This window comes from Phoca vitulina, unplaced genomic scaffold, assembly GCF_004348235.1.
Source record: "Phoca vitulina isolate PV1807 unplaced genomic scaffold, GSC_HSeal_1.0 scaffold20, whole genome shotgun sequence".
Taxonomy (NCBI): Eukaryota; Metazoa; Chordata; class Mammalia; order Carnivora; family Phocidae; genus Phoca; species Phoca vitulina.
Window position 1 is genome coordinate 18,011,327 of NW_022589723.1, and position 21,360 is coordinate 18,032,686.

The 21,360-nt window shown below is 37.3% G+C and overlaps 1 protein-coding gene and 1 pseudogene across 4 annotated transcripts in view; one reads left to right on the forward strand and one right to left on the reverse strand.

Annotated features, from left to right (window-relative positions):
- The window catches only part of TRPM7 (transient receptor potential cation channel subfamily M member 7), a 117,508-nt gene that overhangs the window by 71,464 nt on the left and 24,684 nt on the right, over nt 1-21,360 (reverse strand). For 3 of the 4 annotated variants that reach the window (XM_032418119.1, XM_032418120.1, XM_032418123.1), the window contains exons 3-6: nt 14,419-14,457; nt 6,956-7,154; nt 3,371-3,584; nt 1,052-1,176 (exon numbers count right to left, since the gene is read on the reverse strand). In XM_032418119.1, coding sequence (XP_032274010.1) covers nt 1,052-1,176; nt 3,371-3,584; nt 6,956-7,154; nt 14,419-14,457 — 577 coding nt within the window. Of the gene's footprint in view, nt 1-1,051; nt 1,177-1,423; nt 1,500-3,370; nt 3,585-6,955; nt 7,155-14,418; nt 14,458-21,360 lie in introns of those variants that run through there. The other variant, XM_032418122.1, reaches the window with a different exon arrangement.
- LOC116640840 lies at nt 9,429-10,259 on the forward strand (annotated as a pseudogene).

Consider the following 21,360-nt stretch of genomic DNA (forward strand, 5'->3'; position numbering starts at 1 on the left):
TATAATATAAAGAAAAAATAAACTTTAAAATAATCTGTAAAGGCAAGAAGGTGGTAAAATTCTATTTACAATATAGTAACAAATAGAAAATGTCAAACAATATGTCAAAAAGCACAAGTTTTTAAGCCAGCTGATGATTAATCAATAATGGGTCAGACCATACAATTATATTTCAACTCTTATTGCAGAATATATATTATTTTATTATCACATGCAAAAGAAACAAAATAAATGAGTATATAGTATGAAGAAACTGTTAGGTTATTAGTGAATAAAGTGCAATACACAAAGGACACTGAATAAGAACAATCTAATATCAATTATAGTTTTCTATTTTTCTAGCCCTCATACAATCTTTAAAATTGATATTAGAAATTTAATTGCACTTGAAAGTGATCATTATAATTCAGTAATTCTTTTTTAGTACTCTCTTGATAAATATTAATAACCAATTCACATGTCCTTAACCTACTCAAATAAAACACTAACATTTGATTACTAACTTAGTGACAGTAAAATTAGTTCTTAATAACATAGTCATTAAAAATTTAATTACAAAGACTGGCATGATTTGGAAAAGGTGTAAAATAGTTATAGAGAAAGGCCGAAACCAAAACGTACTAATACTATAATGACAATTACTTATATCTATGAATGCATTCTTGGAAGGATCATAAGAAAACCTCAGGAAAAAAGGAAAAGAAAGAAAACCTCAGGAAAATACTTTTTTTTTTTAAGATTTTATTTATTTGACAGAGAGAGACACAGTGAGAGGGAACACAAGCAGGGGGAATGGGAGAGGGAGAAGCAGGCTCCCTACGGAGGAGGGAGCCCGATGTGGGGCTCAATCCCAGGACTCCGGGATCATGACCTGAGCCGAAGGCAGACGCTCAACAACTGAGCCACCCAGGCGCCCCTCAGGAAAATACTTTTTAAACATAATTTGAAAAGTATGGTATGATCATGAATAGTTTAAGGTGACTTGCACTATTCTTGCTCTAATTTTGTTTATACAAGTTCAAATATAAGAAATTTTTAAAATCATTCTTACATCTCTCCCAACAAGATCATTTCTGTTTTCAATCACTCCCCAGGGTGCTATTCCAATAGTGCAAATCTTTCGAGATGATCTGGAAGCGTGTTCTTTGAGGGCATCACCAACATGTTTTGCCACACCTGTTCATATAAAATTTAATTTACTTTATGTGAAAGTAGTTACTGTTTTCAGAATAATCCTGTACTCAATCTATAACATTATAATTGTTGATATTTTTCTTTACATGAAGATAAAAAGCAACAAGGTCCAAAAGACAAACTTACAAAAGAAAACACAAGGACCAAAACCAAAACAAAACAAAACAAAAAAACCCCACAATGTCAAATCACTACAACTGCCTGAAACACACGTAAAAGTAACTTTTACCATGTTGTTAGGCCTAGTCCTCTCTTAGATTCCTCCTGTAAGTAACTGTAGTTTTTTGTTATTGCTCTACACATCATCTAAAAAAAAATGAAGAGTATGGCTCAGGACCATAAGCAAAACACACACACACACAACAAGCAACTACAAAAGTTGTCCAACTGAATCAAAAATTAGGAGAAAAGTAGAAAAGACAATTCAAAAGAGCATATGACTCCTCATTATCACTTAGGGGTTGAATTGTATCCTTCCCAAAATTCATATATTGAAATCCTAATCCCAGTATCTCGAAGTGTGACCATATTTGGAGACAGGTCCTTTAAAGAGGTTATACATTTAAAAATGAGGCCACTAGGGTGGGGACCTAATCAATCTGCCTGGTGTCCTTTTAAGAAGGTGAAATTTTGGGACACAAAAAGAGCCACCAGGAATGCACATGCGTGGTGAAGAGGCCACAGTGAGAAGGTGGTCATCTACAAGCCACAGAGAGAGGCCTCAGAAGGAACCAACCTGCTAACATCTTGATCTTGGACCTCCAAAACTGTGAGAAAATAAATTAATTTTGTTTAAGCTACCCAGTCTGTGGTCTTTTGTTATGGCAGCCCTAGAAAACCAATACAACACTCAATTTGCTTTTTATAATGCATGAGATCTCATTCCTCACCCGGATTATGGAAATAGCATCTTCCCTGGTCTTCCAGTTGCTGCCTTGCCTGTTCACAGTCTATTTTCAAAACATCATCCAAGTGATCTTTGCTCTTGTCAACTCTCTGCTTAAAATCTTCCCTTCTTATTATTAAAGCAAACACGAAAGTGCTTATAATAGCCTATACGGCTTTATATAATGATGTGCCTATTGCCCCTGCTATTCACCACCCTACCCCACTCCCGTAACTTCCTGACCTCATCACCTAGCACTCTTTGTTCATTCTACTTAGCTACATTGGACCCTTCTTACCATTCTTCCAACACACCAGCAGTTTTTTCTCTTTTAAATGCTCTGCCTCACATTATCCTTACCATGCTCCCTCATTTCCTTCAATCTCTACTCAAATGTCACCTTATTAATGAAGCCCTCTCTACCATCCCTTCTCTGTATTTCATCTGTCCCCATAGCACTTATCATCTAACATATAACATATTTAGTTATCTGTTTGTTATCTACATCTTCTCCACTAGAATATAAGTTCCACTAAGGTAAACATTTTGTTTTGTGAATGCTGTATCTTCAGCAGCCAGAAGAATGCCTGACATACAATGAGGTTCAAAAACCAGTTGTTCATAATGAATTAGATGTCTGCAAGCTAATTTAAGTAATAATTATATTTTACTTTGGATATTAAAATTAATTTGCTTTTCTTATATCTAACCTGTATATGTCGTAGAGAAGATATGCAATGAAAAATTATAGTATATTAAAAACTAATTTTGAAAGCTACTTCTTACCACTGCCTAGGCAATGGACTGCCATTCTTACATCAATTTACCAGAAGTCAGAAAGTGACAGGAATAAAACTTTGCTCTGTAGTAGGGATCAACAACATTTTTTTGTGAAGGGTCAAATACTAAATATTTTAGGGTTTGCAAGGTAAACAGTCTCACAACTATTCACCTCTATTGTTGCAACACAAATATAACTATATATAATACAAAATCAAAGGATTGTGGCTCTGTTCCAATAAACCTTTATTTACAAAAACAAAGAATGGGTTGGATTTGATGCACGGGACCACAGTTTGTCAATACCTGCTCTAAAGTGTATTATTTTTTAAGAGTAAATGAAAACGAAATACTTTACAGTTACCATTTATACTTAGGAAGTATACAGATTATTTAACAGAAAAACTGAATATACTGATACTTGGTGTTGATTATTATTTCAAATATTTAATTGATATTGTGAAACATTTACAAACACACGAAATAAAACTGGTATAATCATCACATTACCTGTGTTTACTCCTCCAGTTAAAATCCAGGCTCCGGTTGTAACTGCAGCTTTAATAAGACCCTTTCCAAGCAGCTGCTTGATTCGTGGGTGAAGCTCAAATTTCTGCATGCCCCCATGCACAGAGATAACAAGTTTGGGTAATTCCATTTGCCATTCTTTAAGCAGAAGTTGCAGAATGACTTCAGGTTTGGTGTCATATGATAGTCTCACATACTAAAAAAGATTTTTAAAGGACAAAATAACTGAATATGTTCATAGGTTTCATAATGCAACATTACATGACATTAGAAAAATGTTTAGATCAGATTATTATAGATTTGATAGGTTACTTTTAATATACTTAACACTCCTAGGAATAAGCAATAGTAAATCATTTTAAAGTTGGAAAATCATTCTGTTAAGAGCCATAGAAGCAGTGGTACTCTAATTTTTAACCTTTAAAACATAAATATGTTCCTCCTCCTATTTATATAAACTCAATTACCATTCGTCCAATTTACAAATTTACCCCCAGTTACTTACTGACTTGTTTGACTATGAATATGCAGTAGTGGGAACTGCTAAAGGCTAGCTATGGTGATGAGAAACGGGAAAAAGAAAGAAGAAGAATGGGGTGCCTAGGTGGCTCAGTCAGTTAAGGTCTGCCTTAGGCTCAGGTCATGATCCTGGAGCACCGGAATCAAGCCCCCCAAGTTGGGCTCCCTGCTCAGTAGGGAGTATGCTTCTACCTCTCCCTCTGCCCCTCCCCGTTTGTGTTCTCTCTCTCTCGCTTGTTCTCTCTCTCTCAAATAAGTAAAACTTCAAAAAAAAAAAAAAAAAAAAAAGGAAAGAAAAATGGAAAAAAAAAATGGAAGCTTCTACAACTCTTGCTATTAGGAGAGGCAAATACTGTATTATGTGTTTGAAAGTTTTGTCAATGATCTGGTCTATTTATAACAGAATTATGATTATGCAGTAAAATAACAAAGATTTTTTTACTCAATATTTCAAGGTAATCAGATGGATTTATAAATTTAATTTTTTAAAAATTCTATAGAAAATAAGCTGTCACATCTGTGAAATAACTTCCTCTGGTTTACAAGATTAAACAACTTATCTTTGTCTTAAGTGACTTCACAAAACTTACTTGCTATTGACCACTCTAACTCATTTTCTTGGTTTGATGTACCTACATGATTTAGCTCATAAGAAATCTGAAATATTCATATGTTAGAAAAAAAACATTTTTTTGTTAAAGATTTTATTTATTTATTTGACAGAGAGAGAGACAGCGAGAGAGGGAACACAAGCAGGGGGAGTGGGAGAGGGAGAAGCAGGCCCTCCGCGGAGCAGGGAGCCCAATGCGGGGCTCGATCCCAGGACCCTGGGATCATGACCTGAGCCGAAGGCAGACGCTTAACAAACTGAGCCACCCAGGTGCCCCGAAGAAAAACATTTTTTTTTTTTTTTTTTTTTTTTAAAGATTTTATTTATTTATTTGAGAGAGAGAGAATGAGAGACAGAGAGCATGAGAGGGAGGAGGGTCAGAGGGAGAAGCAGACTCCCTGCCGAGCAGGGAGCCCGATGCGGGACTCGATCCAGGGACTCCAGGATCATGACCTGAGCCGAAGGCAGTTGCTTAACCAACTGAGCCACCCAGGCGCCCGAAAAACATTTTTAATCATCTCTAACAAAGGTTCTTTGCAAAACAATATACTGTCCATTGCTTTACAACCAGAGATCAAATACCAATGAAAAATATTCTAAAATATCAGAACCCAAAGTATCAGAATTCTACCAAACTGAGAAGACCCCAGAGTCCCTTAAGATGTTTATAATGGGGGCACCTGGGTGGCTCAGTTGGTTAAGCAACTGCCTTTGGCTCAGGTCATGATCCTGGAGTCCCAGGATCGAGTCCTGCATCGGGATCCCTGCTCAGCAGGGAGTCTGATTCCCCCTCTGACCCTCCCCCCCACTCATGCTCTCTCTGTGTCTCTCATTTTCTCTCTCAAATAAATAAAATCTTAAAAAAAAAAAAAAAGAACATTTGTAATGAGGGGCATCTGGGTGGCTCAGTCAGTTAAACATCTGCCTTTGGCTCAGGTTGTGATCTCAGGGTCCTGGGATCCAGCCCTGAATCAGGCTCCCTGCTCACTGAGCGAGGAAACTGCTTCTCCCTCTGCCCCCACCCCCCCACCTCTGCCCCCCCCAGCTAGTGCTCTCTCTCTCTCTCAAATAAATTAATTTTTTTTAAAAAGGGGGGGGCGCGCCTGGGTGGCTCAGTTGTTAAGTGTCTGCCTTCCACTCAGGTTATGGTCCCAGGGTCCTGGGATCGAGCCCTACATCGGGCTCCCTGCTCGGCAGGAGGCCTGCTTCTCCCTCTCCCACTCCCCCTGCTTGTGTTCCCTCTCTCGCTGTGTCTCTCTCTGTCAAATAAATAAATAAAATCTTTAAAAATAAATAAATTAAAAAAAAGAATTTTGTAATGAGATTTGTTCTATATTAAGTCTTCCTATATTACTTTTGTCTAACTCATTATTATATTTGGCATAAAGTCATGTTTGGAAAACAGCTTAAAGTTAAAAAAATATATAAGGAATAAATGAGGAGTTCCACTTTGGACAATGGCAGACTAGACTGTTTTAAACTAACTCTGCCGGTAGGAATAGAAAAACAAGAAAATAAATAACATGTATGAAGGCATCAGAGAGCTACTAAGACAGTGAAAAACTGTGGGATCAGGATCCAAAAGAAAAGGAAAACTTAGAGAGATGTGCCCACCTTTACCACTGCTTTTCCCATCAAGGCAAGGAGGCAGACAAAACAAAGAACAACATAAAGGGTAAAATATTGATAAATATAAATGAAAAATAATGTTGTGGGGGGGGTGAAAATTATGCCAGCAAAAGCATATGTCATGAGAGAAATAAATGCAGTTATAAGTATTCTAAAGGTTCTTGCACTTCCAAAAAGTAGTGAAAGGACTAATTTATAATAAGTTAAAATGTGTTTTGTAGTGTTTATTATAAGATTAATCTACAGAAAAGAGAATGTATAAATAACATGCTAATAAGGAAAGAAATAATAAAAAAATATTTAATCCCAATCAAACAAGAAAGAAAAGGGAACAAAGAAAAAGTGAGACAGTATAATAAACTTAAAAATATGTGTTGCTTATAAAGAAACCCTTTAGGGGCACCTGGGTGGCTCAATCAGTTAAGCATCTGCCTTCGGCTCAGGTCATGATCCCAGGGTCCTGGGACTGAGCCCCACATTGGGCTACCTGCCAGCAGGGAGTCTGCTTCTGCTTCTCCCTCTCCCCCTCCCCCTGCTTATGCTCTCTCTCTCACTCTCTCGAAAATAAATAAAATCTTAAAAAGAAAGAAAGAAAATGACAAGATTAAAAACATTTCATGAGAGAATGTTCAATTCACCAAGATGTAACACTTCTATATGTATATGCACTTATACAAAGAACTTTAAAATAAAGAAATGACCGACACTAACTTTCTGATCTGCTACATAAATTTTCAGACAATAAATGTACTATATATTATTTAGAGAACAAGATAAATGAAGTTAAAAAAATCAAGTATGCGACATACCTTAGCTCTGTAGGAATGAGAACCCCCTTGAAAATTTATGACTCCATAAGCATCCGTTGGGCTCTGTTCTGTATGCTTTTCCACAGACCATTCTTCTAATGTCTGATTAAAATGGTCACCCAATTTCACATCTGAGTATTTCATGGCAAGACTTGCAGTAAAACAAGCATGTTGCTTGACCAAGCGACCACAAAAACACCTAAAGGAAAGAAATGAAATTTTAAAAAGACCTTTCAAAAAATTAGTCAATGAAAAACTGAATTAAAATGAACAAACCAATGAACATTGAGTATAAAAATAATTTAACTTTTTAATTTTACAATACCAATAAATTAATACTTTTAACATAACGGTAAAATAGTACAAGTACATTTTTTTTGATGATACAGTCCTCTAAATTTAGTGTGGGGTTATCTACAAAATGTAGTATAGCCATATAACAGAATAGTATTCAACATGAGAATATCTAATATTAGAATATTAAACACAATATGATCTCAAAATTATCATGCTTCATGAAAGAATCCAATGCCTAACAGTACATATCTATACAGTGATGACAATGGTGGCCCAGGGTCAAGGGCAGAAAGGGCAACTGTATTCTACCTAGAAGCATTACAGGACACTACTATGTAGGAAGCAGGCAGTCTCACTAATTTGATAAAGAATCATACGGGTGCCTGCATGGCTCAGTTGGTTGAGCATCTGACTCCTGATTTTGGCTTGGGTCATGATCTTGGGGTCCTGGGATTGAGCCCCCATTTCAGTTCCCCACTCAGCAGGGAGTCTGCTTATAGATTCTCTCCCTCTATCCCTCCCCCTGCTCGTGTGCGCATGCTCTCTCTAAAATAAATAAATAAATCTTTTTTAAAAAGTCATATCATAGTTAGTAGAAGCCAAAGCAGCTAGAGTTTGCAGGGCAAAAAACAAAAAGAGGAAGAGCTACACGAGAGAGTTCCCGATATATATAGAAGGATCTTCTTAAACATGAGTTAAGAACAAACTACCCAAGGCAAACATAAGAACTACTAGACAACAGTAGGCCAAGTAATTCCTGAAGTTCACAAAGGGCAAGGAACAGTTTGTGTTGCTACCAGCCAGAGTAAGAGATCTCAATACACAAGACCTACAAAAGGGTCCTGAGAATAGCAATGCCTAATTAGAAGGGCTAAATTAGACCTAGACGATGATGTACCATGACAAACTGCAACAGCAAGACTTGAAAGATCAAATTAATCCAAAGTAACTTAATTGCATGCTAAAACAAGTCCAAAATTCCCTAACAGAATGATAAAATCCAGCACCCTAAAACATAAACTCTCTCTCTCAAATAAAAGAATAAAATCTTTGGAAAACAAAGGAGAATCTATCCAAAATGAAACACTGAGAGAAAAGACAGGGGGGAAACAAAAGGAACAGAACATTAGCAACCTGCTGAACAGTATCGAAGTAGCTCAACACACACAAAGTTCAAGTCCCAGAAATAAGGGAATGGGAATAAAAATTTGAAAACATAGGGCAAAAATCTGAAAACTATATGAGCAACAGATCTGAGCAGTTCAATAAGAACTGAGCAAAACAAGCTTAAGGAAATCACACTAGGCACTGCTGAAAGCCAGTGATAAGAGAAAATCTTCAAAGTATCATATCACATCATGGGCAGAAGAATAAAGGTAAGAATGACAGCACACATCTTGTCAAAAATCATGCAATCCAATAGTCACTGGTACATCATCTTATTCTTTTTTTTTTTAGGTTTTATTTATTTAAGTAATCTCTACATCCAATGGGGGGCTTGAACTCACAACCCCAAGATTAACAGTTACATGCTCTTCCAACTGAGCCAGTCAGGCACCCCAATTTTTTGGTTCAGCATCTTTAAAGTACTAAAGGGATGGGGGGAACCCTATCAAATTAGAATCCTGTAAGACTTGAACAAAACTACCAGCCAACCAAAGTGATTAAATAGACATTTAACACTCAACAATAGAATAAAAACTCTTCTTGAGTGCACAGAAATATTTACCAAAATTAAATATATGCTGGGCCATAAAGTAAGTCTAAATAAACTAGAGTAAGGATGGAAATCATACAAAGTATGTTCTCAGACCACAGTGAAACTAAACTAGAAACCAATAAAAGAAAATACGGGGGAGGAGCGGTTGTTCCTGGGTGGTTCAGTTGGTTAAGCATGTGACTCTTGATTTCGGCTCAGGTCATGATCTCATGGGTCATGAGATCAAGACCCACATGGGGCTCTGTACCAGGGTGTGGAACCTGCTTAAGATTCTCTCTCTCTCCCTCTGCCCCTCCTGCCCCACCCCCACTCAAGTGTGTGCACTCTCTCTCCAAAAGAAAAGAAAAAAAAATACTGGGAAATTCTTCAAGTATTTGGAAATTAAACGACACATTTTTTATTAACTCATGGATCAAAGAAAGTCACAGAAGAACTTAGAAAATATGTGGAACAAAATGAAAATAAAAACAACAAAACATGGGATGCAACTATACAGTGTTTAGTATAAAAGCGTATTCACATAAATACTTTACAGTATGAAAATATATAGGATAAAAAACTGTAGTATATAGTTTAAATGAGAAGAAGATCTGCTACGTGAGGAAGGTGAAGATGGTGGCGGCCCGGGCATGGGTCCTGGGAGTCCAATGGCTAAAAAGGGCAGCCCAAACCATGGTGCCCTTGGGTACAACGATAGCTTTGCACATTACCAAGGACACGTTCCTGGGGTCCTACCCCAAGATTCCAGAAGAACAGGCCACCACTGCCAAGAAGTGTATGTGGGTAGAAGACTACCAAGTGTACTGGGAAGATGGCATGGGGTATGATGACTACCTGAAGCTCTCTGACCGCTCAGGGCAGGGAGAGATCCATGGTATGACTGGGACCACCCAGACCTGAGGTTGAACTGGGGTGTACCAACACCCTGGGACCTTGACATGTCTATCAGGAACTGTGTGGATACATCCCCCATGCCTATTTCCTGGAATCTCATGTGTAAGCACCTCTTTGGCTTTGTGGCCTTCACACTGTTCATGTTCTGAGTTGGGGAGACTTACCTAATCTACCAATCTGTGGGGCTAAAGCAGAATCCTTATAATAATCTGTACCTGGAACAAGGCAGAGATCCCACCAAACAGCCTGAACCAGTGGTTCATTATGAGATCTGAGGCAATTTACCAGCTTTGCGCCCCCGAAGTGACTCCCTCATTTCTAGAGATTTAACCTTAATGAAATCCCTAATAAAACTTAGTGCTATCATTAAAAAAAAAAAAAAAGATTTGCAGGTAATAGTAATCTAAACTCCACCTTAAAAACTTTTTAAAAAGGGCAAATTAAACCCAAAGTAGCAGATAGAAAGAATAAAGAGCACACAATGAACCATGAAAAGAAAAGAAAAACATGTAGAAAAATCAATGAAACAAAAAGCTTGGTCACTGAAAAGACCAACAAAATTCAGTATCTATTCACTATAAACATTTTCAGCAAATTAGGGAAAGAGGGAACTTCCTCAACACAGATATCATCATACTTATTTAATGTTGGCTATGAGTACTACTTACTACATTCTGAGTCCTGTGAGTCCTAACTAATCACCAAACTTTGGGGTCATCTTGGGGACACGTGACAAAAGTAGACAAAATATATGAGGTAACGGTTTTTAAGCACTGAACAAGAATTATGGGACTTCAATCCTTGAAATGAAGAAAAATATATGAAGTGAGGCCCATAATTGTACCACCACACTGGGGGAATTTCTCAACCATTGTGCATTGAGATAATGCTCAGGTAGAAAAAGGCAGTGTCACTGAGCTGAGCAAGGAGGTAGCAAACAGAATTCCAGGCTGCTGAAACAGATGGAATTTGTAGCAGGGTACCAGAGGAGAGCTAGAGAGAGAGAGGGAAACAAACTTGCATGAGGATTCACCATGGGTTCCTGGCCACACACTGAGCTGTATCTGTGTCGGTCAAGACTTAGACACCTAACAGAAATCACCTGCTGCGGGTCTGAGACCTGAATCATAAACGGCTGGAGACACGGCAGTCTTAGATCACAGCGAAAAGACATGAGTAGGCATCCTGGGCATTCAGTTGAGACCCTAAAAAGGTTATACCTTGGGAGTACAGTCCACATTCTAAGACTAAATTCAAAATAAAAATAGAGGGTGCCTGGATGGCTCAGATGGTTAAGCGTCTGCCTTCAGCTTGGGTCATGATCCTGGGATCCTGGGATCGAGTCCCACATCGGGCTCCCTGCTCATCGGGGAGCCTGCTTCTCCCTCTGCCTCTCCCTCTGTCTCTCATGAATAAATAAATAAAATCTTTAAAAATAAATAAATAAAAATAAAAACAGAGCTGCCCCAACAAAGAATGAAATCAAGCCCTATGGGACAAAAGAATCTGTCAATAATTTAATCACCTGTCAGAACAAAATTTAAACCCTTTAAAGGAAGATGACATAGTCCAGAACTCCTATCGATCATGGAAACTCGCAACATACAATAAAAAATTACTAGACATATGAAAAAGCAAAAAAAGTGACTCATAATCAAGAAAAAAGTAGATAAATTTAGCAATTCAATAGAAACAGACCGTAAATGACACAGATGTTCAAACTAGTAAACAAAAATTTTAATGCAGATATAAGTATGTTCAAGGACTTATAGAAATAGATGGTGATAACAAAGGTATAGATAAGGCATCTCAGCAGTGACCTGGAAACTATAATAAAGAATCAAATGAAAATCTTAGAACTGAAAAATATAATGCATGAAAAGTTCACTGGATGGGCAAAATAGCATATTGGCAATTGCAAAAATAAGGATTAGTGGGGAAAAATATATTACAAAGCTACGGTAATCAAAGAAAAAAAAGACTAGTGAACCTTAAGAAATATCACTACAACTGTTCTACTTTCATCAATGGAATAAAATTTTAATTAAAAAAAAAAAACAGGGCTGGGGAGCCTAGATGGTGGTGCAATCAGTTAAGCATTCAGCTCTTGGTTTTGGCTCAGGTCATGATCCCAAGATCCTGGGATCAAGCCCCATGTCGAGCTCCCTGCTCAGCAGGGAGTCTGCTTGTCCTTCTCCCTCCGCTCCCTCTACCCCGTGCTCAAGGTCGGTTGGTTGGTCAGTCTCTCTCTCTCTCAAATAAATAAAATCTTTTTTAAAAATCATGCAAACTAACAAACGTATAACTGGAGTTTCAGAGAGAAGAAAGAGAGAGAATGGGGCAGAAAAATATTTTAAGAAACAATGGCTAAAAACTTCCCAATTTGGAACCCTCTGACATGGTTGGTGGGAATCCAAGCTGGTGCAGCCAATCTGGAAAACAGTATGGAGGTTCCTCAAAAAGTTGAAAATAGAGCTACCCTATGACCCAGCAATTGAACTACCGGGTATTTACCCCAAAGATACAAATGCAGTGTTCCGAAGGGGTACGTGCACCCCAATGTTTATAGCAGCAATGTCCACAATAGCCAAACTATGGAAAGAGCCAAGATGTCCATCAACAGATGAATGGATAAAGATGTGGTGTTTATTACAATGGAATATTATGCAGCCATCAAAAAAAAAAAAACCACTAAATCTTGCCATTTGCAACAACGTGGATGGAACTAGAGGGTATTATGCTAAGCGAAATAAATCAATCAGAGAAAGACAAGTATCATATGATCTCACTGATATGAGGAATTCTTAATCTCAGAAACAAACTGAGGTTTGCTGGAGTGGAGGGGGGTGGGAGGGATGGGGTGGCTGGGTGATAGACATTGGGGAGGGTAGGTGCTAAGGTGAGCGCTGTGAATTGTTTAAGACTGATGAATCACAGACCTGTACCTCTGAAACAAATAATACATTATATGTTAAAAAAAAAGAAAAAGAAAAAAAGAAGATAGTAGGAAGGGAAAAATGAAGGGGGGTAATCGGAGGGGGAGACGAACCATGAGAGACTATGGACTCTGAGAAACAAACTGAGGGTTTTAGAGGGGAGGGGGTTGGGGGGATGGGTTAGCTCAGTGATGGGTATTAAGGAGGGCACGTACTGAATGGAGCACTGGGTGTTATACGCAAACAATGAATCATGGAACACTACATCAAAAACTAATGATGTAATGTATGACGACTAACGTAACACAATAAAATTAAATTTAAAAAATAATAATTAAAAAAAACTTCCCAATTTGGTGAAAAATATGAACTTGCAGATATTTATGGCACAGTATATACAAAGAGAACCACTCTTAGGCACATTATACACCTGCTGCTGAAAGCCAAGGATACAGGAAGGAAGTCTTTAAAGTAGCCAGAGAGAAAAAAGATCATTACATACAGAACTACACTAGTGACAAATGACTTCTCACCAGAAACAAGAGCCAGAAGACAATATAAGGGTATCTTCAAAGTGCTGGAATGAGAAAACTATCAACTCAGAAATCTATATCTAGGGAAAATATCCCTCAAAAATAAGAGTAAAATAAACATGAAAAATGAAAAATATGAAAACATATTTTCAGATAAACCAATCTGAGAAAATTCATCTCTATTGTATCTGCATTATACCAAATACTAAAGGAAGATCTTCAGTTTGAATGGAAAGATACCCCTGGAACTTTGCGCCTAAAGGAAGGAATGAACAGGACTGGAAATGGTAAAACAACTCCATATATCTAAAATGAAAAGTGCATTCTGTGCACTTTTCTTCCTAGCCTACCTACCAGAGACCTTCTAGTCTTACTTTTATATTCATTCATCAGATCTTAATGAGCAACATTACTATTTACTTAGCTATCTAGGCAAGAAATTTAGGATTCACCAAATCCTATTGAATTTATCTCATTAATTCCTTCAAATATGTCTACTTCCCTTCATCATCATAGCCACTATCTTAATTCAGGCTCTCAGTTTTTCCAGAATTACTCCAAAACTTTCCAAGCTATTTTTTCCTCCCAATCCAATCTCCTCAAAATGCCAACTGCTTTTACCAAAAGAAAAACTAAGCATTTTACTTCCCTGTATATCCTTTTAACATGAAATCAAAACTATGTGACACAGTACACAAACAGCTTAAATGATCTAGTTCCTACTTATTTCTCCAGATCAAATCTCTCCAATATCCGTATTACATTCTACATTCTGTAGTTTCCTGATAGAATCATAATCTCTTTCACTGTCAGGCCTTCCCACATCCTGTTCTCTCTGCCTAAATCCCTTTTGCTCAATCTTTACCTAACTAATTCACATTCAACTTTAGAAATCTGCTCAAGTAGCTTCATTGGAGTTCATATAGCCTCACCCAATCCTTCACCTCCCCACTCTGAGTAAAGTAACCTTCAAATGTAATCAAATGCAATAACCTGTGAGTTTTATCCCACCTAACTGATGCTTCTAAAATATTAGTTTTATTTTTCAAAATTTGTGCAATAGAGTTTTGTTATTAAACTTACCTGACGAGTTGCTGACAAATTTGACATCCTGGAAGGCATCTATAAAACAAGGTAAATTTATTACTTAACATTAAAAAAAAATTTTAATTTAAACTACATAAAATCCATATAATAGTACAAATCAAAGGAAAACTATAACACTTGTCTAATTGTTCAGTAGATATGTCATTTATACCTTGGTTTATACACTCAAATAACTTTTTTTAACTCACATAGTTTCCATTGTTTATTGTAGTTGACATACAATGTTACACTAGTTTTAGGTACACAACATAGTGTTTAATAATTTTATACATTACTCAATATTCACCAAGAGTAGTCACCATCTGCCACCATACACTATTACAGTATTATTAACTATATTCCTTATGTTGTACTTTTATCTCCATTATTATTTATAACTGGAATACCAGGTACCAGTTGTACCTCTTACTCCCCCCTTCACCTATTTTACCCATTCCCTCACCCACATATTTAAAATAGTTTCCATTTTTTTTAAGTACAACTAGTTGTGACAAAATCCAGAAACCAAAGAGAAAAAGATTGACAGATTTAACTACACAAAAATACAAATTTCTACATGGCAAAAATATGCCACTCATAAAGTCTAAAGACAAACAGGAAAAAATAATTGCAGGCAAAAGGTTAGTTTCCCTAATATAGAAAGAGTTTCATCAAATTTACATAAAAAAGGAAAACATATGGATAGTTCACAAGAAAAAACATACATATGAAAAGGCATTTGGTTAGAAAAGATTTTTTTAGTCCTTTAAGACAGTATCTTGAAGAGAACAGAGATAGGTAGTCTTTTTTTTTTTTTAAGATTTTATTTATTTATTTGAGAGAGAGACACAGCGAGAGAGGGAACATAGTAGGGAGAGTGGGAGAGGGAGAGGGAGAAGCAGGCTTCCCGCCAAGCAGGGAGCCCGATGCGGGGCTCGATCCCAGGACCCTGGGATCATGACCTGAGCCGAAGGCACACGCTTAACGACTGAGCCACCCAGGCGCCCCGAGATAGGTAGTCTTATATGCTGGTGGGAGTATAAACTGATACAATCTCGATGTAAGGCAACTTGGTAATACCCATCACAATGAAAAAAATGTAGACTCCCTCTCAAACTCTAATACCAATACTAAAATTATAGGCTAAAAAATATTTGTAGCACATGTGTAAAATAATTAATGTACAAAGGTTATTCATTCACTACAGCATTTTTTTTTCTAGTAACAAAAAGAAAAACAGAATACCTAAAATGTTCATCAGTAAGAAACTAAGGGGCGCCTGGGTGGCTCAGTCGGTTAAGCGTCTGTCTTCAGCTCTGGTCATGGTCCCAAGGCCCTAGGATCAAGCCCCATATCAGGCTCCCTGCTTAGTGAGGAGCCTGCTTCTCCCTCTCCCTCTGCTGCTCCCCCTGCTTGTGCTCACTCTCTCAAATAAGTAAATAAAATCTTTAAAAAGATTTTAAAAAATAAGATTAAAAAAGATTTTAAAAATAAGATTAAAAAAATAATCTTTAAAAAAAATAAGGAACTACTAAAACAAACTATGATCCAGATATATAATTTAAAAGGATGCAACAACTAAAAACAGTGGTTATTGCCAAGATAATAAACACTGTGGGTTAAACAGTATGTACTTAAAAGAAGAGAGAGAGGAGTAAATACATATCTGCTAGGACATGCAAAGACTGTATCTAGCTATTTCTGGAAGATATTCTGAGGAATAGGTAACACTGGTTTTCTTTAGGAAGGGGAATTTATAGTTAAGGCACAGTGGTAGAAAGGGACTTTCACTTATAAATTTTGGTATCTTGTAAATCCATGTATTAGCTTATTCATAAAAACCTAATTTTCAAGTTCAACTAGTTTAAGGGCACCTGGCTAGCTCGTTGGAAGAGCATGCAACAGTTGATCTCAGGGTTCTGAGTTCAAGCCCCATGTTGGATGTAAAGATTACTGGGGAGGGTATGTGTTCTGGTAAGCGCTGTGAATTGTGCAGGACTGTTGAATCTCAGATCTGTACCTCTGAAACAAATAATGCAATATATGTTAAGAAAGAAAAAAAGAAGAAGAAGAATGTAGCAGGAGGGGAAGAATGAAGGGGGGGAAATCGGAGGGGGAGAAGAACCATGAGAGACGATGGACTCTGAAAAACAAACTGAGGGTTCTAGAGGGGAGGGGGTTGGGAGGATGGGTTAGCCTGGTGATGGGTATTGAGGAGGGCACGTTCTGCATGGAGCACTGGGTGTTATGCACAAACAATGAATCATGGAACACTATATCTAAAACTAATGATGTAATGTATGGGGATTAACATAACAATAAAAAAAATTTAAAAAAAAAAATATTATCTTATAAAAAAAATTTCAACTAGTATAGAAAGAAATGACCAGCTACCAGTGTTTGAAAATTATGTCTCATATGGATGGCTACAGCCAAAGATACTTAGTAACAGAATGAGATTCCTTTAACACCTAAAGTTAAATTTCTACTGCAAACTGAAATTTAAAAAGTATAGGAAATAACTCCTCAATAATACAATCTCTTTTGTTAATAAAGCAAAACCATAATTTTCTCCCAATGAAAGAACAGTGTCTTACTTTAGAACTGGCACCCTGAACTAAGGAGATCTAAATTCTAATCCCACCTTTATGAATTATTAGCCATGTGACCTGGGAAATGTCATTTCTGCTCTGGTTAAGAAATGTAATGTTACTAGGACCAAACCCCATGTTGGACCCTGCACTCAGTGGGGAGTCTGCTTGAGGATTCTCTCCCCTCTACCCCTCACTCCACATGCAGGCACTCTCTAATAAGTAAATAAATCTTTTTTTTTTTAAAGATTTTATTTATTTATTTGAGAGAGCGCGAGAACGAGAGCACACGCACAAGCAGAGGGAGGGAGTAGCAGAGGGAGACAGAGAAGCAGGCTCTCCAATGAGCAGGGAGCCCGACACGGGGCTCAATCCCAGGACTCTGAGATCATGACCTGAGCCTAAGGCAGACACTTAACTGACTGAACCACCCAGGTACCCCAATAAATAAATCTTTTTTTTTAATGTAATGTTACATTGTAACAAAACATCTTTAATCATTAATAAGAAATTCAAAAACTCACAGAATAATGACTGGAAGAGATATAAAGGTTTATCTGTTTTATTAATTATCTAAACGACATTTACCAAATTTACCAAAAATTGAAGGAATGTTAAAAAACATAAAAAATATTTTCTCACTAATCAAGTAAATGCAAATTTAAGACATATACTATTTCCTAATAATCACTTTTCCTTGCAGATAAAGAAAAATGTTACTCTAGTCAATATTCAGTAAAGCAGGCATTCTTGCCACTACCAGTAATAGTGTAAATTGCTTTAATCCTTTTGGAAAGCTTTTTGGCATTACATACACTAAGAGGGGGGAAAAAGAACCTTAAACACAAAGAAAGTTTTATCCACTAAGGTCTTCATTATGGCCTAATTTTACTTTATCATGGCTAAAAATTGAAAATAACCGAAATTTGCTCAATAATGGAACAGGTATATATAAATTGTGGCCTATACACTAACAGAATATTAACTACCATTCTTACAAAATATCTGCAATATCATATTTACTGTAACATTTTGTAAAAGAGCACATACCATATTTTACACCTAGACTGAATATAGCAACCTTTTAAAACAAAACCTATTGAGGAAATATTAAAATTAAATGCACCAAAATGTTACTAATAATGACTGCCTTGGGGCACCTGGGTGGCTCAGTCGGTTAAGGGTCTGACTCTTGATTTCGGCTTAGGTCATGATCTCAGAGTCATGGGATAGAGCCCCGCATTGGGATCCGTGCTGGGTGTGGAGCCTGCTTAAGATTTTCTCTATCTCACTCCTATGATTATAGGAAACAAACTGAGGTCTGCTGGAGGGGTGGGAGTGGGTGATGGGACAACTGGGTGATGGACATTAAGGAAGACACACGATGTAATGAGCACCGGGTATTATATAAGACTAAGGAATCACTAAACTCTACCTCCGAAACTAAGAATACACTATATGTTAATTAATTGAATTTAAATAATAAAGAAAAAATAAAATAAAATTAATCTTTAAAAAGAAATGAAGAACTGATACAACATGGACATGCCTTGAAAACATTATGCTGAGTAAAAGAAACCAAACATAAAAGGCCACATATTTTTGAGTCTATGTATATGAAATGTACAGAACAGGCAAATCCATAAAGACAGAAGTAGAGGGGCGCCTGGGTGGCTCAGTCGTTAAGCGTCTGCCTTCGGCTCAGGTCATGATCCCAGGGTCCTGGGATCGAGCCCCACATCAGGCTCCCTGCTCGGCAGGAAGCCTGCTTCTCCCTCTCCCACTCCCCCTGCTTGTGTTCCCTCTCTGGCTGCCTTTCTCTCTGTCAAATAAATAAAACCTTTAAAAAAAAAAAAAAAAAAAAAAAAAAAAAAAAGACAGAAGTAGATTCATGGTTGTCAGGGACTGGGGGGAGAGGAGAATAAGAGTGACTGGTAATAGGAACTGGGTTCCCTTTAGGAGTGATAAAAGTGTTCTGGAATTAGATAGCGGTGATGTTTGTAAAACCTTTTGAATATACTAAAAACCAACAAAATGTACATTTCAAATGGTCAGTTTTACGCTATATAAATTATATCTCAATTTTTAAGAAAAAAGATTCTTTCCCTCTGCCCCTCCACTCCCCTTTCTCTCTCACTTCCCCCTCTTAAAAAAATATAAGTTTATAAAAAATTACCAATTTTGCTATTTTTGTATAGTCAACATATGTTATATTAGTTCCAAATGTACAACAGTGATCAACAATGCTATATATTCCAAAATGCATTACCACCACAATAAGTGTTGTTACCATTTGTCACCATACAACATTACAATATTATTGACTATATTCCCTATGCTATACTTTTCATCTCTGTGACTTATTCATTTTATTCACTTACTTCATGCATCTCCCTACCCCATCCCTTACACCTACACCTGTCTATTCTGGCAACTACCAGTTGTTCTGTTTCTATGAGTCTGTTTTTGCTTGTTTGTTCTGTTTCTTAGAGTCCACACATGAGTATAATCATATGGTATTTGTATTTTTCTGACTTATTTTGCTTTGCATAATACGCTCTAGGTCCATCCATGTTGTTGCAAATAGCAAGACTTCATTCTTTTTTATGACTAATATTCTATTTGGTGTGTGTGTGTGTGTGTGTATATATGTGTGTGTATATACACACACATGCTGTACCTTCTTTATTATCTATTGCAACACTTACGTTGCTTACATATCTTGGCTATTGTAAATAATGCTGCAATAAATACAGGAGTGCATATATCGTGGCGCCTGGGTGGTGCAATTGGTTAAGCATCTGACTCTTGGTTTCAGCCCAGGTCGTGATCTCACAGGTGGTGAGATCGAAGCCCAGGGCTCCATGCTCAGCAGAGAGTCTGCTTGAGACTCCCTCCCCCTCCCTTTGCCCCTCCCCCTGCTCTGTCTCAAATAAATAAATCTTTTAAAAAACAAAAACAAAGGAGTGCATATATCTTTTCCAATTAGTGTTTTGTTGTCTTTGGGTAGATACTCAATATTGAATTCCTGGATCATATGGTATTTCTATTTTTAATTTTTTGAGGAAACACCATACTGTTTTCCATGGTCACTGCACCAATTTATATTCCCACCAATAGTGCAAGAGGGTTCCCTTTTCTCCACATCCTTGCCACCACTTGTTATTTCTTGTCTTTTTGATGCTAGCCATTCTGACTGGTATGAAATTATGATACCTCACTGAAGTTTTGCTTTGCATTTTCCTGATGATTAGTGAGGTTGAGCATCTTTACCTGTATCTGTTGGCCATCTGTAGGTCTTCTCTGGAAAAAAGCCTATTTGGGTCTCCTGCCCACTTTTCCTGGGTGTTGAGCTGTGTAAGTCCTTTGTACATTTTGGATATTAACCTCTTACCAGATATATCATTTGCAAATATCTTCCTCCACTCAGTAGGTTGCCTTTTTGTTTTATTAATAGTTTCCCTTGTTGGGGCACCTGGGTGGCTCAGTCTTTAGGCGTCTGCCTTTGGCTCGGGTCATGATCCCAGGGTCCTGGGATCGAGCCCCACATCGGGCTCCCTGCTCGGTGGGAGGCCGGTTTGTCCCTCTCCCATTCCCCCTGCTTGTGTTCCCTCGCTCGCTAGGTCTCTCTCTGTCAAATAAATAAATAAAATCTTTAAAAAAAAAAAATAGTTTCCCTTGTTGTGGAAAAGCTTTTTATTTTGGTGTAATCCTAATAGTTTATTTTTGCTTTGGTCTCCCCTGCCTGAGGAGGCATATCCATAAAAATATTTCTAAGGCCAATGTCCAAGAGATTACTGCCTGTTTTTTTCTAGGAGTTTAATGATTTCAGGTCTCACACTTAGGTCTTTAATCCATTTTGAGGTTTTTTTTTAGTTTATTTTTGCATATGGTGTAAGAAAGCAGTCCAATTTCATTCTTTTGCTTGTAGTTTTCCATTTTTCCCAACACCAGTCTTTTTCCCCACTGAATATTCTTGCTCTGTCACATATTAATTGACCATATAAGCATGGGTTTATTTCTGAGCTTTCTATACCATTCTATTAACCTATGTGTCTATTTTTGTGCCAGTACCACACTATTTTGATTACTACAGCTTCGCAGTATATCTTGGAATCTGGGATTGTTAAGAAATGGGCAAAAGACATGAACAGACCTTTCTCCAAAGAAGACATACAAATGGCCAACAGACACATGAAAAAATGCTCAACATCACTCGGCATCAGGGAAATACAAATCAAAACCACAATGAGATACCACCTCACACCAGTCAGAATGGCTAAAATTAACAAATCAGGAAACAACAGATGTTGGCGAGGATGCGGAGAAAGGGGAACCCTCTTACACT